Raw genomic sequence first — 27,930 nt, 5'->3', positions numbered from 1 at the left:
CCACCCCTTCCTAGGAGTGCTTTAGCTCTGAAACCAGAGGCCTTAATGTGGAAATTTTTTTAAATACTATTATATGTAGATAATTATAGATTCACATTAAGTTATAAGAAATAATACAGAGAGATCCTGTTTACCCCTTGCCAGTTTCTTCCAATGATAACATCATGCAAAACTAGTTTTCTATAAAATTTTAAAACTAGATATTGCAAAACAACACTGCAACTGTGATATTGACATTGATATAGTCAAGACACAGAGCATTTTCATTATCACAAGGAATCCTTGTGTTGACTTTTCACAGTCACATCCACTTCACTCCTGGCACACCCTCTACTTAACCCCAGTTTTTCAAATTTTTATAAATCAAGTTTTCAGTGTCAATTTTAAGAACTCTGCTTAGCCCTGGATTCTGAAGATTTTTTTGTACATTTTGTTCTAAAATGTTTATAGTTTTACATTTAAGTCCATGATTCATTTAGAGTTAATATTTGTATAAGGTGTGAAATTTAGGGTTCACTTTTTGCATATAGATATTTAGATGTTTCAACATCATTTGTTGAAAAGAGGATTTTTCCTTCATTCTGTTGCTTTTGTGCCTTTGTCAGAATTGACCTGGGCATAACCCTTGGCTGGTTTGGCTCAGTTGATAGAGTGATGGCCTGATGACTGAAGGGTCCCGGGTTCGATTCCGGTCAAGGGCACATGCCCAGGTTGCGGGCTTGACCCCCAATAGGGGGCATGCAGGAGGCAGCTGATTAGTGATTCTCTCCCATGATTGATGTTTCTATCTATCTCTCCCTCTCCCTTCCTCTCTGAAATCAATAAAAAGTATATATTAAAAAAAATTGACCTGGGCATATTTGTGTGAGTCTATTTCTGGGTTCTCTATTCTAGTCCACTGATCTGTGTGTCTCTCCCTCCACCAATACCATACATAGTTTTGATTATGATAGCTATATAATAAGTCTTGAAAATAGATAGATTCCGTTTGCTATATATATATATATATATATATATATATATATATATATATATTTTTTTTTTTTTTTGCTATATTTTCAAAATTGTTTTAGCTATTCTAGTTTACTTGCCTTTCTATACAGACTTTAGGATAATGCAACTTTTATCAAAATCTCAACAAAATAATCTTTATTAATACAGACAAGATTATCCTAAAGTCGTTCCCAAGGAATACTTCATTGGAAGTGTTCTGCACTTCTGTTCCATCACATTAACAGATGCATAATGTGAACTTACTTTATATTTAAGGACAAGTTTGATAATTCGATGCATTATGAATCCATTATACAGTTCCCCATCACCTTTTACCCAGTGATTGTAGCAGCCACTGATGACAGTTGGTTTGACCCTTTTTTAAAAAATCAGGGGTTGCCAAAATGTGAATTTCTAATATTTTTTATCATAATACTTATTTTTATTTAACATGTAACAAATATTACATGTATATTGCACACAAATATTGAAAACTTTTATTCCTTCCTGAAAGCATTTGAGATGAAAGGCTTAGACATATTTTTGTCAAAGCCTTTTAAAGTATTATTTTACTTCCCGTATTTCTTGTCTGGGGTACATTAATATTACCTTATACATGTATATGCTTGTAAATATATACTTGTATGTGTAGAAGGTCGAAGCGTAGCAGAAACTACTGAAAAGGGGAGAAAGAGGACAAGAGACAAAACAGCCATGGCATTGGGAGGCATAGAAAATAATCAGATGTGAAAGGTAAACAGTGAATGTCAGGTTTACTCACTGAATGAAAGGCAGCCAGTGGCCTGGTAGAAGTCTCACCTCTCTGGCAGAACCTGAGATGAAGACTGCCAATCCGGAAACTGTCTTTGGGGGTCCAGTAATTCTTTCTGTGTTTACTATTCAGAATTCTTCTGTAACCGAGATTCTCAAAAGTGTGAACCCCAGGCTGCAGCATTAGTATTTCCTGATAATTTGTTGGATATGCAAATTCGTGGGTTCTACCCCAGATCTACATCAGAAGTTATGTGGATAGGAACCAGTAATCTATGTTTTCACAAGCCTTCTAGGTGATTCTGAGGCGTACTGAAATTGTATAAGAACTTTCTTTCATCAACCATTGGTGACTCTGAAATGCAGTTCATATGGGCACAGCAGGATAAATGCTTACTTTTCCCCCTTTGTCAACTGAGTTATTTATTTAGCAACCTCTTTTTTTTTTTTTAAGGTATAATGGCCATAACAGTTTTAATACAGTAACCAGTCTTCACAAAATAACTTTAACCTTTTGCACTCGGATGTCGAGTGTGACTCGACACGGTTAGCATTAGAATAAAGGAATCAAGAAAAAAGCAAGTGAGTGCAAAGGGTTAATATGTTGTGTCTGGGCTACCAGCATCTCGTACTGTGACATTCCTATCCTATATAATAAAAGGCTAATGTGCAAATTGTCCCCTCGACCAGGAGTTTGACCAGCAGGCAGGCCGGCCAACCGCCCATGTCCCCTCCCCCTGGCCAGGCTGGTCGGACCCCACCCACGCACGAATTCATGCACCAGGCCTCTAATGTGTGTGTGTGTGTGTGTGTGTGTGTGTGTGTGTGTGTGTATGCCTAATACGCTAATTATCCCTCCCACCGTTCTACCCTTTGATCAGTTGCTATGACATGCACTGACCACCAGGGGCAGATGCTCCAACCGGTAGGGTCGGGCAGATCAGGACTGGGTGAGGATAGTCAGACATGCCCTGGAACCGTCCCCAGTTCCTCCTGTTAGAAATGCTCTCGCCCTAGCCAGTTTGGCTTATTGGATAGAGTGTCGGCCTGCAGACTGAAGGGTCCCAGGTTCGATACCGGCCAAGGGCACATGCCTGGGGTTGCAGGCTCGATCCCCAGTAGGGGGCACGCAGGAGGCGGCCAATCAATGATTCTCTCTCATCATTGATGTTTCTCTCTTTCCCTCTCCCTTCCTCTCTAAAATCAATAAAAATATATTTTAAAAAAAGAAATGCTCTCAATGATGTCGCAGGAATGAGACAAACACTCAAAACTGTATTGTCAAGGCAAATTTACTTCTGTGCAGAAGGGTGCTCCTGCCAGCTGCAAATCATAGGCAAAAGAACACTGAATGGCAAGTCCGTTTGGGTTTTATTTCCTAATGTGGGGTCTGCCCTGCACCTCTGAGCTCTGACCTGATTGGTCAGGGTTCAGAGCTCGGATTCCCATTATTGTGCCATTGGCTAATTCAGAGGAAGGGGAAGGTAAGGCAGAGCCTAAGATGGCGGCCCCCTGAGAGCCTGAAGGTCATATCAAGATCGCAGAACCTAAGATGGCAACCCCCTGAAAGAATCTGAAGGTCATATCAAAATGGTGGGACCTAAGATGGCAGTGAACTCCTTTCTTTGACAGAAAAGATTGCTGGTTCATTCTCATACTCCCCAGCCCCCAGTGGGGTCCCTCGGCCTGGCCTGCGCCCTCTCGGAATCCGGGACCCCTCAGGGAATGTTGGAGAGCCGGTTTCAGCCCGATCCCCGTAGGCCAGGCCAAGGGACCCCATCAGTGCACGAATCCGTGCACTGGGCCTCTAGGACATATATAAGCATTTTGTCTTAAAGTACAAATGTTAAAAACAGAGTAACTTAAGCAATTGCCTATACAAAGGTAAATAGACACTGTAGGTTATTTCTCTTGAATTTTTGCTGCATAAAATTCCAATTACATGTCAGTATAATGTATTGATTTACAGAATACATGTTGAACTGTGAGGTATGGCAACTCCTTATAAATAGAACTAACATGTAAACCTGAATATTTTGAATGATTTGTTTTTAGCTGATATGAATAGGTAATACAAAAAAAAAAAAAAATCCAGCTTCCAAAGACCCTAGAAATATTTTTCTAACAGAAATAAAATATTTTAGTAATTCTCAGTTACTTCCTAACATTTCCTTTTTTGGAGCATTGTTGAATGGACAATAATAAATGCTGAAGTGAGGCTAAGTTTGTTGTGAAAGTGTGGGTTAAGCCAGTTATTTAAAAAGTCCACTAGGTAGTTGCTCATTTACTTTATATCAGTTGAGATCCTATATAATAAAAGGCTAATAGACAAATTGACCAAATAGCTGAATGACCGGTCGCTATGACGCGCACTGACCACCAGGGGGCAGATGCTCAGCGCACCTCTGCTCAGCCAAAAGCTGGGCTCAAGGGGAGCGCAGTGGCGGGAGCCTCTCCTGCCTCCGTGGCAGTGCTGAGGGTGTCCGATTGTAGTTGGACATCTCCTGGACTGCAAGAGGGCACAGGCCGGGCTGAGGGGGCCACATCTCCCCCCCACCCCCTGCTTAGTGCATGAATTTCGTGCAGCGGGCCCCTAGTGTGTGTGTGTGTATATATCTATATCTATATAGATATATACAGATATCTGCATCCTAACTTTATAATTCTAGATTGCAGTTAAATACTCCTAATTCACTTGAATTACCATGGTAATAGATGATCAGAAACTTTGTACTTTCTAAAAAAGGACATGCTTAACATTTCCTGACATTACTTCTAAATTCAGGTGAAGCACAAATCCCCCAAAACATATATTCTGCTCTAAAATTAAGTGGTTGAGAGTTTGTAGTAAAAGCTATCAGAAATGGATTTAACATTTCCACCACAGAGTACATAAAATAAACAAAAATAACTGCTATTTAAAACATGTAATGGATATACCATGATTTCTTTAATCATCTTTTTTGATGTTATCACCAATATCTTTAGTGATTTCTTTGTGCAGTTATGATGAATTTATCAAGAGTATATATTCATAGAAGTGAAAAATATGCAAGGTCAAGGGATTTGTGTATTTATATTTTTCATAGATATTGCCAGGTTACTTTTTAAAATATATGTGTTTTTGATTTTTTAAAGAGAGAGGAAGGAAGAGGAAGAGAGAGAAACATTAATATGAGAGAGAAACATTGATCAGCTGCCTCCCTTACGCACCCCACTAGAAATTGAACTGGCAACCTTTTGGTGCACAGGAGGACGATCAACCGACTGAGCCATACCAGCCAGGCCGCTGAATTACTTTTCTAAGACATTGCATTAATTTATATTTTAACTACCAATATCTGAAGGTATCTGTTGGTGGTACTCTTACCCATACTCTTGCCAATTTTAGTTAGTGTCATACTTTCATTTTGATTCATCTAATATGTTGAAAATGATAATTGTTTTTAATTGCTTGACATTTGTGTTTCTTTGACCTTCCCATCACAGTACTTGCCCATTTTTTAAGAGGTTATTGATTGTGAGAACTCTGGAATGGAGGGGAAGAAATGAAAATATTTCAGTTCAAGACATTGAAAATAAGCAAGAGCTGCTGGACCTTTAGGAAAGTTTGTCTTTCATAATTTGAAATTGAGGTTGCTGAGAGCAGTGTAATTTTGTAAGTGTTCCCCTTTTCAGCTATGCAAGGTGAGGTTAAGATTGGACGCTAAGCTCTTGGTACAAATAATTAAAGACATAGGTCTAGGCCAAAATTTATTGACATAATAAATACCGAGCAAATTCTGAGTCAGCTGCTAGGCTTGATTTTCATAGATTGGTAGTTGAGATTGACAGTTGTTGCTTTACATGGAACTTAATTTAGTTGGAAAGTACAAGATTACATAAAATAATTATTAAGTGCTTCATAAGAAACGTATGAAGTGTTCGAGAGCATATCAGGGCTGCCTAACCTATGTGTAGAGGAACCCATTTAACAGGTCGGAAGGATGGGTAGGAGTTGAGGAAATTGTAGTAGTAGTAGTGGGCATGAAGAGAGTAGTGTAGAGGACAGACCTGTTAGGGTTTTGAGTTCACAATAATGAGTTAAAATGTTATCTGGAGAACACTAGAAAATCTTTAAAGGGGTTAAAACACAAGGGACGGATGGGCGGCTAAGTCTGAGGCATCCTGGCAGTGATACAGGAATCCACCAGCTCTATCCATTTTTCACGCACCGCAGCTATTAAGGAGCAGTGTTTGACTGAACTCTTTGTCCAATCCGGGACAGATAAAGCCCTTTTAAAAATTACCTGTTGATTATGCACTTTCTGTGGCAAAGAATATTACTAAGTTAAAGTAGATTGTGCCTTACAACCCTCATCCATCTATCTAACATGTCTTCTAAGCTGTGGTGATTCAGTTTACCAGGGGAATAAATGAGGCTATCCAGCAATTAATAATAAATCTTTAATATATTTTTGTTTCAAGATAATGGCTTTTCTGATTTCCTTCTATAAAACCTACAGTAATGCTCTTTGGTGTGTGTTTGTGTGTTCAAATTAAGAAAATATTTTTATTGATTTCAGAGAGGGAGGGAGATATAGAAACACCAATGATGAGAGAGAATCATTGATTGGCTGCCTCCTTCACGCCCCCTACTGGGGATGGAGCCTGAAACCCAGGCATGTGCCCTGACTGGGAATCGAACTGTGACCTGCTGGTCATAGGTCGATGCTCCGTCACTGAGCCACGCCAGCCGAGTTGTTTATTCAATTTTTTTTTGCCTCTCTCCATGTAGAAAGCTTCCCCTGGAGAGAGGGTTCTGAAATTTATAGGTAGCACAATATAATTTTAGCTTTTTGTTGTATTCATCAAATCTGTGATTTTTAAATTTCAATCTCTATGGAAACATGGGTGATTAAGTTAGATTATGATATTCTGCATTATATCAAAATGAGTAGGCATATGGTCTGTACAGTTTAAGAAAATAAGTAATGACCCTACCACTTTCTGATTATGAATAAACAAAACTAGATTATGAACTGATTGTGAATTAGTGAAATTAGATGGCATTTCTAGAATCCTGATTAAGTTTGTTTCATATTGTTTATTTAATATCCCAGACTCTGGTTTTTGAAACCTTGTAATTGATTTTTTATTTGATTGTTTGTGCATTATTTTTAAAAGACTGGATTTCATATAGTGCTTAATAGTTTTAATAAAATTTTATACCAGATAGAGTCACAGAGGTGCATTTTTGCACAGACATGAGGATTTCAGTGTATAAAAGTATTAGTTTGGGAATAGTGATAAGACTACCCATCAATGAAAAGTAGTTTGGTTGACTTAGTAAAACAGCAAAGAAACAGAAAGATTCGTAATTGACTACATAATTGATCTCCAGAAACCATAGAGTAGTTATCCTGGTGAGTTGAAGGATAGTAACTTGATAAGTTTGGTTGTAGAATGAGAAACTAGGGTTTAATATGATAAGTAATGGTTAGTAGGTTGGTTGTAGTTCTCAAACAGGTTAATTCAGGTGTTGAGAAAGTTTGTTCAAGCTAAGTGAGGATATTTTAAGTAGATTTTAAAATTTTTTTATTTTTCAGCCAAACCAAACAGGAAGCTTACTTTTCTCTACCTAGCCAATGATGTCATTCAGAACAGCAAAAGGAAGGGGCCGGAGTTTACAAAAGATTTTGCACCAGTTATAGTGGAGGCTTTTAAGCATGTTTCAAGGTATGATCACTATTTTGGGTACTAGGTAATCTGTTTTAAATGCATAATATGTCCTTTTGCTAAACTTGCCTTAAGCCATTAAATTAAAAACCAAGGAATGTATTTTTTTGAAGTTTTCATTTGAAAAGACCTATCTATAGATGGCATTTGTAAATGTGTTACATATTTCTGTGAAGGATATTTTTTTTAATCTGTTGCTAAGGTGGGCACTTAGAGTACTTGAATTACAGCTTTCTTTAAAGAGACTAAAAGCCGCTGCCATATTGGAATGAACATTGTTCAGAATGAATGACGGTGTTGAATTGAAAATTTGTGGCTTATAAAGCTATCAGTATTCCAGCTAATGTTTCTGGATAAACTTAGTATGTTTTCTCCTCATATTACTTATAATGATTTTAAGGTTTTCTAGTGTGTGGGTATATGTCATAATATTGTTAAATGCTTTGGAAATCTAGGATATTTAAAATAATCATTAACCTGCTGAAAAATTTTGCTACAGAGAGATTCTGAGGGTAGGAGTCTACTTGCTATGTCCTTTTAAAATGCTTATTTCCAAACATCATATGGATATACTTGGTCAATAACTGGGTAAACGTTATTGGGATAGACTATTAGATCAGTCTAAATTACATAGTTCAGTGGTGAATGATGATTTGTGTGGAATGAGTTAAGGATGAAAGTACACTCACCATATGCCTTTACAGTTTTAGACACATTGGATGCATTCTTTTAAAATTACAGAGTGAAATACTGCTGTATGTTGCTTTCTTGAATAAATATTATTTATCTTTGAATTTAGATATTGTCTTGTATCATCTTTTTAGATGTTGGTATTTAAGTCTTAGAGTTCAGTCCTAGGCCCTCTTCTGGGGTCATATTCTTCACTTGCCCTCTGAACGATTTCATACACTGCATGTAACTAGTTATTATCCACACCCAAATAACTCACAATCTTATGCTCCAGTCCAGATATTTTTTCTTGTAGAGTTGTATGTCCAATTGCATATTAATTTTCTAGTTGTCTGCTTCCAAACAGCTCAAACTCACCGTGACTGATAGTGAACTCAGTATGCCCTTGCTCTGTGTTATACATTGCTTCTCCTCTAGGTTTCACTCTATGTGAGAAATTAGGTGTCATCTTTCACTCTGTGACTTATACCATGCTCTGTTTTCTCCTTCTCTCCTCCTATTCCATATACTATGTATAGTTCCCTCAGTTCTTTAGATTTCTCCCCATTCCAATTACCATATTGTCATTTCTGTACAATTTCAGTAGCCTCCACTATTGTTTAATCCTTTTAGAAACTGTAGTCAGAGTTGCAGAGCTGATCATAACACTCCCTTGCCTAGGAGTCATTCTCATTTGTCCTAGAGATCAGTTAAAATGTCCTGAGCAAGACTTAAGATGTTTCTTTAGCTCTGACGGGGTATCTCAGTTGGTCAGGGCACGTACAAGAATCAACCAGTGGCCGAAACCGGTTTGGCTCAGTGGATAGAGCGTAGATCTGTGGACTGAAAGGTCCCAGGTTCGATTCCGGTGAAGGGCATGTACATTGGTTGCGGGCACATCCCCAGTAGGGGGTGTGCAGGAGGCAGCTGGTCAATGTTTCTCTCTCATCGATGTTTCTAGCTCTCTATCCCTCTCCCTTCCTCTCTGTAAAAAAAATCAATAAAATATATTTAAAAAAAAAAGAGAATCAACCAGTGGATGCATAAATAAGTGGAACAACAAACTCATGTTTCTCTTTCTCTCCCTCCTTCCCTCTTCTCTCTCTCTCTCTCTCTCTCTCTCTCTCTCTCTCTCTCTCTGTCTCTCTGTCTCTCTGTCTCTCCCCCCCTCTCTGTCTCTCTCCCTCTCCTTCCTTCTTCCCCTCTCTCTAAAATTAGTAAATAAAAAAGTAAAAGCAAAAAAAAAAAAAAAGATGTTGCTGCTTCATGGCCCTGTCTACCTCTTCAGACTCCTCTCTTTCACTCCTTCCACACTCATACTCTATAGTTTACAGTTTAAGCCAACCAAACCTCTTTATTTCTTTCTGCCTTAGGGCTTTTATATATTGTATCTCCCTAGAATTCAATAAAATATTTATGGACTGCCTACATGTGCTAGGTCCAGAGGATACAATAGTGAACAAGACAAAATTGTGTTCTAGTGGAGCTTACATTTCAGTGGATGACACAGGTAATAACTAGATAGACAAGTGAATATATATTATAATGTCAAAAGATAAGTACTGTGAAGAAACATAAAGTAGGGAAGGAACTAGAGATATATGACGTTGCTCAGTTATATCATGAGGTAAAATATGACTATGTTAGGGAGGTGGCATTTCAACAGAGACTAAAGGAAAGGATGAAATGAGCATCATGTGACTTTAGGAGAGAAGGATTCTAAGTAGAGAGAACGCTTGACAGAAACATTGAGATAGATGTGTGCTGGGCATTTTTGAGCATCAGCAGCAAGGGGATTTTTTTTGTTGTTAATCCTCACCCAAGGATTTTTATATTAAGCAATATATTTTTATTGATTTCAGAGAGGAAGGGAGAGGGAAACATCAGTGAGAGAGAATCATTGATCAGCTGCCTCCTGCACGCCCCCTACTGGGGATCGAGCCCACAACCTGGGCATGTGCCCTTGACCTGAACCGAACCCGGGATCCTTCAGTCTGCAGGCCGACACTCTATCCACTGAGCCAAACTGGCTAGGGCCTGAGGATATTTTTCCCATTGATTTTTTAGAGAGAGTGGAAAGGAGGGGGAGAGACAGAGAGAGAAACATTGATGTGAGAGAGACACATTGATTGGTTGCCTCCTGCACATGCCCCAGCTGGGTTTGGGAATCGAGCCTGCAACCGAGGTACATGCCCTTGACCTGAATCAAACCCACAGCCCTTCAGTCCTCAGGCTGATGATCTAACCACTGAGCAAACCGGCTAGGGCAAGCAAGGAGATTTGTAGGAGAAGGTATTTAGGGAATGTGGACTAAGAGGTAGACAGGAAGCAGAACATGTCCACCTGGTGGCTCAGGGTAAGGATTTTGAGTTTATTCTTGGTATGATTGACAGTTTTTGGAAAAGCAGTGTGATCTGATTCACATTGGTAGAGAATAGTGAGAATAAAGTCTGGGAGACCAATGAGAAGACTTAAATCCCCGGGACAGAGATAATAGTGGCTCAGTCTACATTGGTAGTGATGAAGGCAGTAGGAAGTCCCTTGGGAGTAAGTCTGTTTGCCACTTCCATGTGTATCCAATCTTCAGATCTCAAAGTAAATATCACTTCCTTAAATATCCTTCCTGATCTCTCTGGAATTGGGCCAGGTCTCTGTTATGGCTCTCTTTAACACCTTGTTCTCTTTTGAGGCATTTATAAAAACAGCTGCCATAAAGCTCCTTTGTATTGCCTATGTCAAAGATAGTGCTTTGATTAATAAATATTTGTTGAATAAATTTCAAAATCACCCATTAGAAATCTTCCTTAGCCTCATGTTTAGCACCCGTTAGGTTAGGGGCATCTTCTTTGTAAACCCCTAGTAGCTGGTATTAAAACATTTGTATTTTTTTGGTTCGTTTGTTTAATAATATGTCTATAAACTCTTTAAGGGAAGCAAAAAGTATGTCTGTTTGGCTCACTGCACCCCTGAACTGCTGGTCACATAATGGTGCTCAGTAAACATTTTGGAGCTCTTTTCAGGGAATGAGTGTCTGATTGTATTTAAAATCACCCTTATCTTTTCAATAGCACTATGCTTTTTACTGTTGATATTTTTATTTTTTCTTTAGTGAAACTGATGAAAGTTGTAAGAGGCACCTTGGAAGAGTGCTTTCTATTTGGGAAGAAAGATCTGTTTATGAAAATGATGTATTAGAACAACTTAAGCAAGCTCTGTGTAAGTATATAATCTTTTATCATGATCTCTTCATTAAAATGTATTTTTTAAACAATATCTTTTTATTGATTTCAGAGAAGGAAGGGAGAGGGAGAGAGAGAGAAACATCAGTGATGAGAGAATAATTGAGCGGCTGCCTCCTGCATGCCCCACACTGGGGATTGAGCCCACAAACCCGGGCATGTGCTCTGACCGGGAATCGAACTGTGACCTGCTGGTTCATAGGTCGACGCTCAACCACTGAGCCACGCCGGTCGGGCAAAATGTATTCTTTCATTAAGCCTTGGTTGAGTAGCTCAGCTGATTAGAGCGTCGTCCCGATATGCTAACTTTGTGGGTACAATCCCTGGTACCCACAATGTTGTGGGTACAATCCACTGAATGCATAAATAAGAACAATAACAAAAATGTATTCTTTCATTAAAACCTAAATTTTCTTTCAATTCAGATGGTGATAAGAAGTCTGGGAAGCGAACTTATGAACAGATAACAGTGGATGAAAATGAAAACTGTTCCTCTCTGGGATCTCCAGGTGAACCACCACAGGTAGAAGTTTTTCTCTGTCAAGGGAGTTACTTCATGTGACCACCAAGCTTTATTAATTTCAGTGTTTCACTTTTATAAATTGATTTTTATTATAGTTCTGGGCACAAGAAAGAAGCTACATGAATATCTTATGTTTCTGATTAACATTTGTTATGTTTAATATAATACGTTGCGCAGTGTATATTAGGGCAATATATTGTATAGAAAGGATTTCTGATTGCTTAGTATGATGAGGTCTGGTAAGGTACCTACTACTTAAAACCGTTTCCTTTTAAATAAATATTATATAATACTATTTGTTGTATGACTGAAGTACACTAAGCATTTCATTCCTAGAGATAACACTGCCCCTTTTAAGTATTTTTGCTTTTAAATATGTAAAAACCAGTCTTAGAAGAACAAGTTCTGTGTGACTGTATAGTTTCTTGATAAGATAAATTGGATTAGAATCGTTAACTTAATATTCCATGTCCTCCCAGGTTGATGTAGTATAGCATTCCTTAACTACTAGATGATTCCAGAAAGACATTTTTAACTTTTAATTATGTGGGCATTGAGTCTTAAAGCTTCCTCCTTCTATGTTTCAAACATATAGGAGGGACAGATAAAATTTAAAAGGAGAAAATGAAGACATAGCCATACTCTTAAAACAAGGTAAATATCATGGTGGGCTAGAAATGGTACAGAAACATAACTCTGTGTGAGCTAGGGCCTGATTTCTGCTGAGCTGTGATCTAGAAGCAGACATGGGTTGCCAGAAATTAATATCCTAGAGGGTATCAAGAAACACAGTGTTCTGTGGGAGTTGGAGGACTGGACCCAAATTCTGCATAAAACCAGAGGCTGGTAGAGCTCTTTCCTCATGACAGGAGCTTGAAAGAAAGGTACAATTGGTTCCTTCCTAGAACTGGGAATTTATGTCAGTTAGTACTAGGGAGGCAGAAAGAATCCAACCAAGGTGCTCAACTAGGGCCTGAGCCAAGCTACCTGTTGATGCAGTGACAGAAATGCTGAAGCCAATGTGGTCGCCAAAGGATGAGAGCTAGAAAAGTAGTAAGATCATAACATTTGAATCAGACAAATACTAAGGTTTGTATTTCTTTCCATTTGGTAATAAGACAGAAAATCACTTTGTTTAGAGCTTTATTATGATGTCATGAACAGTAGTTTATCTGAATTCTAGAGAGAGAGGGTCTGACCCTCTCCTACAGTCCCTGATGAAAGAGTAACCTCAGTTGTACTTCTTAGGCGTATCTTTGAGTAACCGTCTGCTTCTCTAGTACTTGTATAAATATTGTTGCTTTTAGTTTTTTGTTGTTGTTTTTTATTTTGTTGCTTTTCGTTATATATTGACCACTTTTAGATTAGTTATACTGCTTAATTCTCAGTGGTTTTAACTGAGAATTAAGCAGTATAATTAATCTGATAAAATGGTGACTACTAGCTTTGTAGTCACCTTTTATTTATCTCATTCTTTGTAAGAATGACTAAAATTTTTCTTTGTACGATCCAGCTGAACTCATTTCATTCTCCTCTATTAGAAAGTCCTAGGCTAGTGTTGTTTCAGACAACTTTGCTTTATTATCTGATCCTTGACTCAGCATCGGGAATTTAGAATTAACTCGTGGGAATGTGAAGATGTGATGAGAATAAGTTGTAGTTAAAGGATGCATGTGTTGTCAAGACCATGAAGCCAGGTTTCTTGGAACTCCAGAAAATTTTAGAACTCTCTAAGACGGATGAAAAAATTACACACACCCCCAGGGGTGGGCAAAAGTAGATTTACAGTTGTTTGTATGGAAAATAATACACTAATTAATAAATAATAATACAAGAATAAACAGAACAAACTGTGTTTGGCATACTCACAACTGTAAACCTACTCTTGTTCATTTTTCAAGTATGAGTATAATTAGTGTCCCAGGATCTAGTTTTAGAGATTAAGAAAAGAAAGGAGGGAGGATGGGATAAAGACTAGTAAAAAGAAAACTTAGTCATTTTTCTTTGGAATCACTGTATAGACATTATGAATTCTGAAATCATCAGCAAAGATTTCCCTTCCCTCCTAATTATAGCTGGTATATGAAACAATGCAACTAAAATTTCTAATAAAATAATTACTATACTGGTTAAGCATTATATAAGTACTAGTCGTTAGATATGTGGAACTTCGTAATATTTTAATGATCTTCTTAACAAACTATAGAATAATTGAAGGCACCATATTTAAGCATATTTCAAAACTACATTTTTCCTATGCTTTAATTGTATCATTTAGAAATGGAGTAGGGGAGACTCTTCTGTGTTGTGATAGGTGATTTGTAGACCCTTCCCCCAATATATACTTTCATATTGCAAAATTCTATTCAAGGATAATGATAATATAATGACTATATCATACATAAAACTTGTTTTGTCCAGGTTTAAGTTATAGTCTGCCTTCCCTTTTACCATTGTGTGTGTTTGGTATATAAATCAACCACATCAATTTAATAGATAATTATTTTTACACTATCTGTCTCTACCACTGGAGTATGAGTTCCTCATGGCCAAGGGCCACATCTCAGTTATATGTTTCCAATTTATATATTTCCAGTACCTAGTGTAGCTTTTTTTTCTTAATATACAAAAGAAATGGAGTGTTTTTAGAGCAATTGATATTTGAAACTTTGAATTAGTAAGTAGCACATAAGGATTAATAAATGTGAAATAAAAATTTTTAAAAATACGAAACAAATTTTGTATTTGTTTAAGCTTCCTTTATTTTGGTTCTAAAGTTGTATAACTTTTTAGACTCTAGATCTCGTTAGAGCATTACAAGATCTAGAAAATGCTGCTACAGGTGATGCAGCAGTTCATCAGAGGATAGCTTCTTTGCCTGTTGAAGTCCAAGAAGTATCCCTACTAGATAAAATAACAGGTAAGATGTCGACAGTGTGATCTGAATTTTGGAGGGAGTTTGGGTGAGGGGTGGCATTGTTTTTGTTTTGTTTTGTTTTGTGTGTGTGTGTGTGTGTGTGTTTTGGCAGTAATTTTATTATTCTGTGCTTTTCTTAGATAAAGAATCTGGAGAAAGGCTTTCTAAAATGGTAGAGGATGCTTGTATGTTGCTGGCAGATTACAATGGCAGATTGGCGGCTGAAATAGATGATAGGAAACAACTTACTCGAATGTTAGCAGATTTTCTTCGTTGTCAAAAGGAAGCCCTTGCAGAGAAAGAGCATAAATTGGAAGTGCGTAACCTTTTCCTTCTTTAATGTTTATTTCATTAATTTCTTTTTTTGGTAGTAATTTATATCTTGATGTTCCTGCACATTTTTTTTAATAGACCTTTTTTAGACAGTGGCCCAGGTAAGTTACTACTTGCATTAATTGGTTTCTTTCTACTTGGATCAAATCAACCTGCCTAAGTAAATTTAGAGATTTGAATTAGCAGAATTGGTTGCATTTAAGACTTATTCATTTGAGATCCCAGTTATAGTAATTTACCTTATGAGTTAAAATCCTTATTTTCAAGAATAAAAATAATGGGAAAATAGCAATTATTACACAGTCTGGTGTCAAATACAGTAAATTATGTTTGGAAATATTTAATTCCTATTCTGAATACATGAAATCTTTTGGGTATACAAAAGATTTAAATAAAAAGACTTTGGGGCATAGCATTTGTTGTGGGTATGCTAGTTCCCAGTCTCTGTTCCCGAACAATTCATCAGTTTTGCTCAGCAAGGTAATCTTTAAGTTATGCCTTTGTTTTATCCCTGATCCTGATTAACATATTCCTACCCCACTCCTAGCTCAATACATACCCTTTAAATTGAGAATTGACACTGTTGATGAGAAATTTGGAGGTGCAGCAGTAAAAAAAAAAAAAAAAAGAGAGAGAGAGAGAGAAGCACTCTCATATTTCCTTTGAGCAGAGTAGCAATTGTCAGAAGTGGATGAGCCAGATTTGGTTTTATTTAAAAGAATCTTTCATTTGACTAGTTCTTGTTTAAATTGTATACTGCTCTAGTAATTTCTTATTCTAATAATACATAAGAGACTTTCTAATTTATCTGGATCCCTTTATTTAGAGATTGCTCTCTGCTAATTTGTAGTAAGTTATAATATCGCTTCTATTAAGTTGCTTTTCTTTATTAGTGTTTAGTCATCCTCCCCTCCTCTCAGGATTAAGACCATATAATTCAAATATTTCTATAGTGTTTAGTTCTCGTTTCAACAAACTCTAATTGTGCCGTAGATTGTTGCCATTTCTACCTGTGAGAGAATCTACCTGATGAAGTACCAGCAGTAGAGCGCTTACCCCCTATGTCTTAGCTCTTATTTTAGCATTACCCCTTTTCAATTTGTTTCTCCTCTGCTCACATACAGGGTGGGCAAAAGTAGGTTTATAGTTGTGAGTATAAGAAACACAGTTTATTCTTTTCTTTTTTAATTGATATATTGTGATGACATGTAATAAGATGATATAGGTTTCAAGTGTGTAGTTCTATAACACATCATCTGTATATTGTATTGTGTTAACCACCCCAATCAAGTCTCCTTCCATCACCATTTATCCCCCCTTCACCCCTTTCTACCTCCCCCCATACCTCTTTCCCTCTGGTAATTGCCATGCTGTTGTCTACCCAGAGTTTATTCTTGTGTTATTTTCCATATGAACAACTGTAAACCTACTTTTGCCCCACCTGTGTATACTCTCAGAACATAGTTGTTGACACCATGCTCTCTCTACCTTTAGAGAAGTTGTCCAGTTCTCCATAGAAAGTAAAAGAATTTGTTTAAAAGATAATTTTGATAGTTAACTTACTAGCTTTTGATCTTGTAATGGAACTTCAGTCTTAAACATATTGTTACTTCTTTTATTGTTAGCAGAATTAAGGGTAAGTAATGTCATACAGTTTTTGTCTTTAGCCTTTTGGTATGGTTTCTTTAACTTCTGTTGAGCTTTTGTTGCAGGTATTGGACATGGCGTATCTTCTAACGGTGTCATCATCATTAGCATATTCTTCCTGCTAAAAATAAATATCAAACTCCAAAGCCTGTATTGTCTCATGTTTTTAAAAATTGAGAAGACTGAAACTTTGTTATTCTACTTTATATTGCTTTCTCACTTAAGTTGGTTATTTATCACTGGTTAGGAAAATAGAATTTATGTTTTAAATGTAAATGTAGAAAATAGAAGATTCTACCCTCCTACCCCCACCCCCTATTCTTAGTATGTGATGAGGCTGATGCTAATAACAATAACACCATGTATATCAGGTACTATTCTAAGCACTTCACATATGTCAACTCATTTAATCCTATATGTCAGGAAGTACTATCATCCCCATTTTACAGGTAAGAAAACTTAGGCACAGGGACATTAAATAACTTGCCCAGGTCACAAAGAGGTAGTGAATTATTTAGAGCCAGGGAATCAGTTTCCAAAAATACATATTTGCTCTTAATTTTTACTTAAAGAAATGTAAGATTAAAACAAAACCTAAGTCCCATCTCTGCAACTGTTCCTGCTTCCTCCTTCCTCAGAGTTAATCGCTGTCTTGAAATAAATTCTTCTAGGAGCTTTTTTTGGGTGTTGTTTTTCAGCATGACAATTTTCTATTACAAAGAAATGACCTAAATGATTTTAAACATTTTTTACAATGTAAAGAAATATTTAGGTTTCTAATGAACTAGGAGGTTATTCCACAGAACTTTTTGTAAATTGTTATTTATAGCTAAGTGATTCCTTTGTCATACGATAGAAAAATATTGAGATATTTGGACATTTTTTGTACTAAGTAGGTGGCATCACTTTAAAGTTGAGACTAAGAGGTCAAGATTTATAATTACCAAATCAGCTGTGATATCATCAAATAGTTTTAAATTCTCATCCATTTTTGAATATCAGCTGTGATTAACCAGGCATTGATGTGTCATTAAATGCTCTTTTATTTTAATGAAACGTAAATGTAAAAGTTCAGGAATTACTTATATTTCTTCAGGAGGCTATTATTAAAGCAGTAGAGGCCTGATGCAGGAAATTTGTGCAAGAGTAGGCCTTCCTTCCCCCTGCCAGCACCAGCTTCTCTCCGGCACCGCACCTGGGACCTGGGCTTCCCTCGCAGCCTGAGCTTCCTCCTGGACGTCTGGTCTAATTAGCATATTATGGTTTTATTATAGATTTGTTATAAATGAAAATGTGAAGTTTTTTAATTTTGGAAATGATGAATTATTTTTTCAACTTATGGCTAACTTTAGCCAATTAAGTAGATAATTTAAAATAGACTTGATACATCTAATATTTTTATTTAGAAAATATTTCATAGATTGCTATGGAAATCATTTTGCCATTTAGAAGTTGAATTTATTGCAAGAACTATTAGTCACTTAGCTTGTTATTTTGGGAGGCATTTATAGATGGGGCCTTATAAAGACATTTTGATTTTTATATTTCTGGAGAGGAGGCAATATGGAGATCAGAAATTCTTCCATATTCAATGAGATAATGTGTTTTTGCTCAATTTTAAGTATTTTTTCATGATATAGTTGAAACTGGTTTTATAAAATTCCTATGTACCTCATAGTACATTGATAAGGAAACCTTTGGAGTGGTGGTCACCAACTGGTGGTCTGAGGACCACTGGTGGTCCATGAGGACTGAAAGGTTGGTGACCGCTGATTAGATTAAATTGATAGGCTTCTGCAGAGAATTGGAAATCACAATTTGATGGCTCTTACAAGGAAAAATCAGTCATAGTTCCGAGTTCTAGAAGTAAGGATAGGAAAGCTGTCAGAGAGGACAGTGTTTATCTTTTTGCAGTTTTGCATCAGTATATTCAGATTCAAGTCATTTAAAAAATGAGGGCATAGTATTTATTGTATGATGTTTGTTTAGTTTCTCATGGTGTCGGATTATATCCATTGAATTGCTTTTATTAGTTTGTGCATTATATGTAGTACATAGAGAACATCCGGGTGCTGGCAGTTTGTATAGTTGTGCAAGAATATTTGCAGGATTTGCTGAAACCGGTTTGGCTCAGTGGATAGAGCGTCGGCCTGCGGACTGAAGAGTCCCGGGTTCGATTCCGGTCAAGGGCATGTACCCAGTAGGGGGTGTGCAGGAGGCAGCTGATCAATGTTTCTCTCTCATCAATGTTTCTAACTCTCCCTCTCCCTTCCTCTCTGTAAAAAAATCAATAAAATATATTTTTTAAAAAAGAAAGAATATTTGCAGGATTTGATTCTCATAAGTAGAATAGAATAGCTAGGTCAAAGGGCATGAATGTCTTTAAGTGTTGATAGTGTACTTAACCCCTCCAAAAGTTAATGCTTTTTTAAATTCCTTGCAGTATGAGTGCATCTTTCCCAATACAACCTTACCCTCTCTGAATTTCAGTGATCTTGTAAATTTTTGTATATCTGATATCTTAAAAATTATTTTTTGTTTCTTCATTGTTTCCTCATCATTTATAGATTAATGGTTAATTAATGACTTGGCTTGTCTTTTACTATGTTGTGAAAAGCCATTTCTGTTATACTTAATTCCTAAATATACATGGGAATGTAGTCCCTCCTCTATTCTATTGGTACATTTGTCTTACCTTTAATTATACAGTAGATTTTTGTATTACTTTTTGGCATTTGTGTTATAATTTTAATCAGGATGTGTATATGAATTTTTCTTTCCATTTATGTTATACTAGAGGCCTGGTGCATGAAATTCGTGCACGGGGGGGGGTCCCTCAGCCCAGTCTGCACCCTCTCTAATCCGGGACCCGTCGGGGGATGTCCGACTGCCGGATTAGGCCCAATCCCGGAGATCAGGCCTAAACCGGCAGTTGGACATCCCTCTCACAATCCGGGACCGCTGGCTCCTAACTGCTCTCCTGCCTGCCTGCCGGCCTGGTTGCCCCAACTGCCCCTCCTGCTGGCCTGGTTGCCCCAACTGCCCCCCACCGGCCTGGTTGCCCCCTCACTGCCCCCCTCTGCTGGCCTGGTCGCCCCCAGCTCCCCCCCCCCTTGCCGGCCTGGTCACCCCCAGCTGCCCCCCCCCCCCTGCCAGCCTGGTCGCCCCTCACTGCCCTCCACTCTGCCGGCCTGGTCGCCCCACACAGCCTGCTATTCAGTCGTTTGTTAGTCCCTCACTAACCCCCCCAGCCAGCCTGGTCGCCCCACGCAGCCTGCTGTTTAGTCATTTGGTTGTCCCTCACTATCCCCCCCCTGCCCACCTGGTCGCTCCACACAGCCTGCTGTTCAGTCATTTCATCGTTTGTCCCTCCTTAACCCCCCTGCTGGCCTGGTTGCCCCACACAGCCTGCTGTTCGGTCGTTACTGTGAGGGCGTCTTGACCAATTTGCATATTACTCTTTTATTAGTATAGATATATATTTGCCTACATGCTTAATATTTTTTTTAAATATTTTTAAAAGACAGTATTTGCTGAGTAGACATTCTTTATGAAATTATTTTTCAGTTATAGTTGACAGCTAAGTAGACTTAACTTACTTGGCCTTTTCCCTGTTTTTGGAAATACTGTTTGCTTTTGTTGTCTGCCCCTCCTTTTTTTTTTTTTTTCATATCACTTCATATTATTTTTTTTTTTAACAATTTCTTAGTGATTTCTTCCTCGGTATTTCATCTGTCCTTTCATTCTTTTCTTTTTCTTTTTCATGGATGCCATGTTCTTTGGAAGCTTGTTTAGACCAAGTAAATGGCCTTTTAGGCCCCTCCATGTGAATAGGAGTTCATTTTTTGAATAATAAGAATTACATGTCATAGGGGGGGCATCAGGATTTTAGAGATGCTTAGGTGGGGCATGGCCAAAAAAAGGTTGGGAACCACTGTGTTAGGCAGTATTTTCCAGGTTTTTCAAGAGTGCTTGCTTTTACAACTTTGTTTTCCAAAACATTCAATTTTCATTTTTTTAAATGCTTAAGATAAATTTTGTTTTACCTGAGATATTTGATGATTAGAAATTTCTGATGTCAGACTCTTTTTAATATAGGAAATAAGAATGTTTACTATATATAGCATATATATGCACATTTTAAATGAAAATTTAAAATTCTATTGCTGAAGTTCTCTGCATGTAGCTTTTTTTTTTCTTTAATTCTCACCTGAGGATATTTTTTAGAGAGATTGGGAGGGAGAGGGAAGGACAGAGAGACACGTCAATTGGCTGGCTCCCATATGACCAGGGCCTGGGATAGAGCTTGCATCTGAGGCATGTGCCCTTGACTGGAATCGAGCCCTTGATCCTTTAGTCTGCAGGCTGACTATCCACTGAGCCAAACCAGCTAGGCCTGCATGTAGCATGCATATATATATATATTATTGATTTCAGAGAGGAAAGGAGAGGGAGAGAGAGAGAGAAACATCAGTGATGAGAGTATCATTGATCGGCTGCCTTCTGCATGCCCCACACTATGGATTGAGTCTGCAACCCAGGCATGTCCCTTGACTGGGAACCAAACTATGACCTCCTGGTTCATAGGTCGATGCCCAACCAATGAGCCTTGCCAGCCGAGCTCTCCCCAAACTCTTGATCAACATAAAACAATACATGATTATTGTAGAAAACTTGGAAAATACCTGAAAAAGCAAAACAAAGTTTATATTAACCACTGAAAGCAATCATTAATATTTTGATGTATTTTGTTCCACTTTATTTCTCCACATTGGGATAAATAAGTTATGCTTATTAGGCCTATAAGTCTGTATGACAAATTAGTGGGGAGATGTTTACTTTCAAGAATATTAGACGATGTTTAATAAGTCTTTATTGCTTCTAAGTCCAATTCCTTCAGTATGCCATTATAATTTATTGGGGGAGTGGTAATATTGGTAACTATACCTTGTAATTAATTTATCTGCTCATCACTTTAAAAAAAAAGTTAGATTTCAGAGGAAGGGAGAGGGTGAGGGAGATAGAAACATCAATGAGAGAGAAGCATTGATCGGCTGCCTCCTCCACACCCTCTACTAGGGATCAAGCCTGCAACCCAGGCATGTGCCCTGAACTGGAATCAAACAGTAGCCTTTTGGCTCACAGGTCCATGCTCAACCACTGAGCAACACTGGCTGGGCTCAGCTCAACACTTGGAAGTATAAGATTTGTGTCAGAACTATAAATTGTCTTTTTTATGTCTATGCACATCAGATTAGCTCAAGCAAAATGTGAACCTCTTTTGTACTTAGGTCAATTCAGTGTAAGGAGAGCCCTGTGTCATTTAGACTAACATGATCTATCTCAGAATTCTGTCAGACTTAACTTATTAAAGCAAGATTGTTTGTAAAGCATTTCTCAGATCTGGTTATGTTTAGATCAGGTTATGGAGAAAGTCATTGCTTAATAACAAAGCCTGTTTTATTCTTTGAATCTTTCTAGGAGCCAGTCATACTAATATAAAGTAAATTCTTGGGAGTTTTTAAGGGTTATTAAACTTAATGCATTTTTAAATTGAGATAATTTACATATAAAATGCACAGATATTATGTAGGCAGCTTCAGTAAACTTGATAAGTTTTGTTATTTATTAAATGCTGGACACATACTACAGTAATGTGTTTTATATTCTAATCTAATAATAGAGGAATATGCAAATTAGCCAGGATGCCATAACGTTACGACCAAACAGAAGGGACCTGAGGCTGCATGGTGCCTGGCCGGGGCGAGGGACCTTAGGCCATGCCCCCCGCCCTGCAGGGCTTGATGGGGGACCTCAGGCCATACCCCCAGCCCCGGTGCCGGGCCGGGAGATCTCAGGACGTGCTCCCCGCCTGGCAAGGCTTGATGGGGATGTGGCTGGCTGGGTCTGGGTCTGGATCTCCTGTGTTTTTGAAGCGCATGTGGGTGGTGGGTGGGGACTTGACTCTAGGTCCCATGGCGTGCCCCAGACTCTGACAGGAGGGAGATTTTCATATACATTTTACTAATTTTCTTTCATCTCTGACACTTCTATTATAGAGAAAGGCCAAATAGCAATATTAAAATATTTCCTGTAATTCCCCTTTTTTAAAAAAAAATATATTTTATTGATTTTTTACAGAGAGAAAGGGAGAGAGATAGAGAGTTAATAACATCGATGAGAGAGAAACATCGATCAGCTGCCTCCTGCACACCCCCTACTGGGGTCGTGCCCGCAACCAAGATACATGCCCTTGACCAGAATCGAACCCGGGACCTTTCAGTCCGCAGGCCGACGCTCTATCCACTGAGCCAAACCGGCTTCGGCCCTGTAATTCCCTTTTAATGTGCACAAATTTTGTGCACCGGGCCACTAGTTGCTAATAAGATTTTTAAAAATATGTATTTTTACTGATTTCAGAGAGGAAGGGAGAGGGAAAATAGAAACATTAGCAATGAGAGAGAATTATTGATCCGCTGACTCCTGCACACCCCACACTGGGGATCAAGCCCACAACCCGGGTATGTTCCCCAACTGGGGATCAAACCGTGATCTCCTGGTTCATAGGTCAACCACTGAGCCACGATGGCCGGGTGCTAATGAAATTTTAGTTACCTTCTGACTTGGGAATATGTGTAACTAAACATAGTTTGATTTAAAATGTGTGTGTGTGTGCGTGCTCATGTGTGCATGAAACATGAAAAAGATTATTGAATATGAGAACGGGCATTCTTAACCTTTGAGTTGCCAACAGCTTTGAAAATGCACATATGCACACATTTGCTTACAACTTCAATTGAATTAGGACTTCCTCTGATACTCATGGCTCACAGTTTAATGACCTGTTGATACCTAACCATTGCACAAAGAATGGGATTGATGTGGGTCTCGTATTACTTTCATTGTCTTCTTTCTCTGCTTAAAAACTTCTGCTTATGCATTTAGATTTTTCTAAGTTAAGTGCATCAATGTGGTCAGAACTAGACTTGGCATCACTTCATGGGAGGAAGCACTGGTCGTGTAGCTACTAGCATAGTGACATAGCTGGTATAAATAATGTTAAGCTACACTGTATGTTCATGGAATGCTGGCTCAACCACAGCGGATTTCTGTTCAGTTCTGGGTTTCACATTAATAAAAGGAATTAACTTACCATAGTGTATCCAGAGGCAAGGACCAAGATGGAAAAGAAATGGAAATAATACCTCAGGAGTATCAGCTCAGGCTTCTGGATAGACATGAGTTACGTTAGGGCAAAAAGAACAGTGGCTGTATTATATGTGACAAAGACCATTCTGCCAGTTAGAACTGCCTAATGCGAAAGGACTATTTAATACAGGAGTTTCAGCCTCTGCCGTCTATACCTACAGCATACCCTAAACACAGTCCAATAGATTAACACAATCCTCACAGATTAACATAAAACTCACCATCAAGGCTGATTTACCTCAGTTCGTATTACCCAATAATCTCAGCTTTTGGAAAAATTACAGCACATGCCAAAAGGCAAGCCACAGTCTGCAGATACATTTTATTTTTTTAAGAAACAGACTCATGTATGATACAAATTTTGGGATTACCAGACCAGGAATCTAAAATAACTGATTGTGAATATGTTAACTATTTGAAGAGTAGACACTGTACGAAAACATTTAAGTAGAGAGATGGAAATGGTTAAGGAAAATCAAGTGCTAGAAACTAAAAAACACACAGATGAAGAGTACCTTTGATGGTCACTTCAATATACTGGACACTGGTAAGAAAAAACTCTGAGCTTGATGGTAGCTCGATAGAAACTTCCCAAACTGAAATGCGAAAATGAACAACCAAAAAGCCCAGAATATTCAAGAATTGTGGGACAATTTGGAAAGGTGTAACACACATGTACTTGGAATAGCAGGAGAACAAATGAAGCAGAAGAAACAATTGAAGTAATGCCAAGTATTTCCAAATTTAATGACAGACATCAAACCACTCATCAGGAGGCAGGACACTCTGGCATATTGTATTCAACTGCAGTAAACCAAAGACGGGGGAAACCAAAGAAGCCAGAAGGATAAGAATTACAGTGGCCTTAGCAGAACCATGCAAGCAAGAAGAGAGTGGGGTGAAAAGTGTTGAATGAAAACAGACCTAGCGTTCTATAACAAAAAGTGAAGGATAAAAGGAGTTTGCTGCTATTGGCGGTGGTCAAGAGGTTCAAGGACAGCATTGAGTCTAATGTTTGCCGTTATATATAAATGGTTAGTTCTGGGAGATGGTAGTACGTATTGAAGTCATTTTGAGGAATATTACAAACCAGATTCCACTCTTGGAGCTTTTCCTCTGTAAATGAGCATATTGAGGGTTGGAGCAGGAATATAGCAAAGACACTTACTTTTGCCCCGAAACAGCCTAGAACCTCTAATTTATGGCCTATTAAAACTTTGTGAAATATGTTCCATGAGACACCCAATTTGGGAAACACCAGATTAGTTGACCTTTATGACCCTGAGATCATGTGATTCTTTAGTAACTGGACATTGTATGGTAAGGGAACGAGGCTAAAAAGGCACACAGAAAATGAAAATAATGTAAATATAGCATGAGTGAGTCTAGTTCCTCACTTAAATACCAGCCAAAATAGGAACATGAATGTGATTTTTGCAGATGCCATCTAGGATATCACATTACATTTATTTGTCATGTCTCCTTGGACTCTTGGCTGTGGCACGACTTTCCCTGTGTTTGATGTCCTTGATAGTTTGGGGGAATGTTAGTTAAGGATTTTGTAGTATGTCCCTCAATTGAGATTTGTCTGATATGGACTAGAGTTATGTGTTGGGAAGGAAGACCACAGAGATAAAGTGCTATTTTCATCACATTTTGTCAAGAGTACATTCTGTCAACATGACTTACCAGTGTTGATGTGCCCTTGATTGGCTGGGATAGTGTTTGTCAACTTCTCCACTGTAAAGTTAGTCCTTTTTCCCCTTTTCATACCTGGAATAAGTTTCCATGTGCAGCTCACACATAAGGTGTGGGAATCCATTAAACTTTTCAAATATGTGATACTTTAAGTGAACCTTTTTCAAATATCAAATTGCAACCCATTTTTTAAATTGAATTCTATTATAAGAATTTGGAGAGCAGATATTCTGAGTTGGTTAAGGAGAACAGCTGAGTTCTTCAGAGAATGGATGTGAACAGCCTTGTTCTCAAAGGGTTGGGTTATAGCCACAGCACCCAAAGCATCTGTTGGGAAAGGTAGTGTTTTCCTAAGATAAAAAGCTCAAAATTTTCCAAATAGTTGCTCACTACTTTTTTCTAATTCACATGTTCTGCTTTTTTTCATTTCTTCCTGACACGGGGAACATTTCTGCATTCTGCTGTTAGCCTAATTCTCTTCCCTTAGGTGCACATTGGAATCATGGGATGTGGGAAATGATAATTCAGAAAACCATGTTCAATGTAAATGCATTTTTCCTGAAACAAACTACAAAATACAAAATTTGACAAAATCGTGGTTGATGGTGGATATACAGAAGATAAGGGTGACGCAAAATGGTTGAAAATCATGGAAAAACACTGCCACGTACGCACTCATAAGCCTAATTGGCTCACACATCTCAAGGTTTTATTTTTTAAAATTATACTTTCTTTTTCAAAAACATCTTTTAGAGGAGAAGGGGGGGGGGGGAGAGAGAAAAATGCCAATGGTGAGAGAATCATTGATCGGATGCCTCCTCACACCCCACACTGGTGATTGAGCTGGTAACCTGTGCATGTGCCCTGACTAGGAATTGAACCATGACCTGGTTCATAGGTTGAGGCCCAACCACTGAACCATACTAGCTGGGCCATCTCAAGGTTTTAAATAGACTATTTGCTCGTGATAAAGCCCAAATCTTCATTTCTATCCCAGAATGCTAGAACTGCATTTCCAAATGCTGCCAAAAGTCCCAAGGATAACTCCATGCTGGAATCGGAACTGTTTCCAAAGGAGTTTCTGCCTGTCTTTTGCTCTCTGACATAATAGCACCTGCATCCAACCACTCATGGAGCCTGAACCCTTATCATTCTTCACATTGTAACCACAACCAAGTCCTGCTGAGCTTTCTCTTTTTTTTTTTTTTAAATTTATTTTATTGATTTTTTACAGAGAGGAAGAGAGAGGGATAGAGAGTTAGAAACATCGATGAGAGAGAAACATCGTTCAGCTGCCTCTTGCACACCCCCTACTGGGGATGTGCCCACAACCAAGGTACATGCCCTTGACCGGAATCGAACCTGGGACCCTTGAGTCCGCAGGCCGACGCTCTATCCGCTGAGCCAAACCGGTTTTGGCTGAGCTTTCTCATTATACAGTTTTTGTCTTTTGAATTAAGTTATTGTACACACAGTATAGTTTGTGAAGCTCTGTTTCTCTTGCCTTGGTTCAGGCCCTAAATCTTTGCTTTCGTAGACAATGAAGTAAACTGGCTGGGTTTCTTCCTCAGATATATTCTCTTCTATACTATATCAACACGAATTCTCTCACAAACTGAAATATGACCGTGTGTGGTAAGGAAATTTACATGGCACCATGCACTATAGTAATAGTAAATTGCCATGTACATATTATGCCCTTTATTCTCTGCCCTTTTATCATGCTGTTCCATTGAACTGAGTGTTTTTACCACTCCTCAGTGGGGCGATAGCCTCCACCTTGTATGTCATAGAAATCAGTTTTTGCCTCTGATGGAACACATTATACTTCATTAACTTGTTTGTTTGCCCATTAAACTGCTCTTCTGTATGAGGATTGTGATTCATCTTTGTGTCTCCAGCACAGTGATGGGCACATACTCTGATAGATGTTCAAATGTTTGCTGACTGAAGTGTGGTCAGTTGAGACCTTTGAGTTCAGATCAAATGACAATGCTATGTTTGAGAATTTTAAATAATATGCAGTAATGGCTAAAAGCTCAGTAGAATACTCAAACTGACATCCAAAATGTTGGTTGTAAAGAGTTATAAACCATATGCTTATTTTCTATAGACTTGCTTTTGACTTTCTTGCCCATCACATATGGTATTCACTATAATACTTGCATTAACAGATAGCAAATTGGTCTTCCCAGGAAGTCAGGTTAGAGTTG

General features: G+C 38.1%; 1 protein-coding gene across 1 annotated transcript in view; it reads left to right on the top strand.

The window, feature by feature from the left end:
- RPRD1A (regulation of nuclear pre-mRNA domain containing 1A) overlaps positions 1 to 27,930 on the top strand; it is a 38,973-nt gene that overhangs the window by 6,871 nt on the left and 4,172 nt on the right. Inside the window, exons 2-6 of the mRNA XM_079784457.1 lie at positions 7,353 to 7,482; positions 11,261 to 11,367; positions 11,816 to 11,913; positions 14,707 to 14,833; positions 14,971 to 15,146. Of these exons, the coding sequence (XP_079640583.1) occupies positions 7,353 to 7,482; positions 11,261 to 11,367; positions 11,816 to 11,913; positions 14,707 to 14,833; positions 14,971 to 15,146 (638 nt within the window). The remainder of the gene's footprint in view (positions 1 to 7,352; positions 7,483 to 11,260; positions 11,368 to 11,815; positions 11,914 to 14,706; positions 14,834 to 14,970; positions 15,147 to 27,930) is intronic.

Source organism: Cnephaeus nilssonii, assembly GCF_951640355.1.
Source record: "Cnephaeus nilssonii genome assembly, chromosome: 11".
NCBI classification, from domain to species: domain Eukaryota; kingdom Metazoa; phylum Chordata; class Mammalia; order Chiroptera; family Vespertilionidae; genus Cnephaeus; species Cnephaeus nilssonii.
Note: the sequence above shows the minus strand (reverse complement) of the source record. Positions and strands in the feature narration are given on the sequence as shown.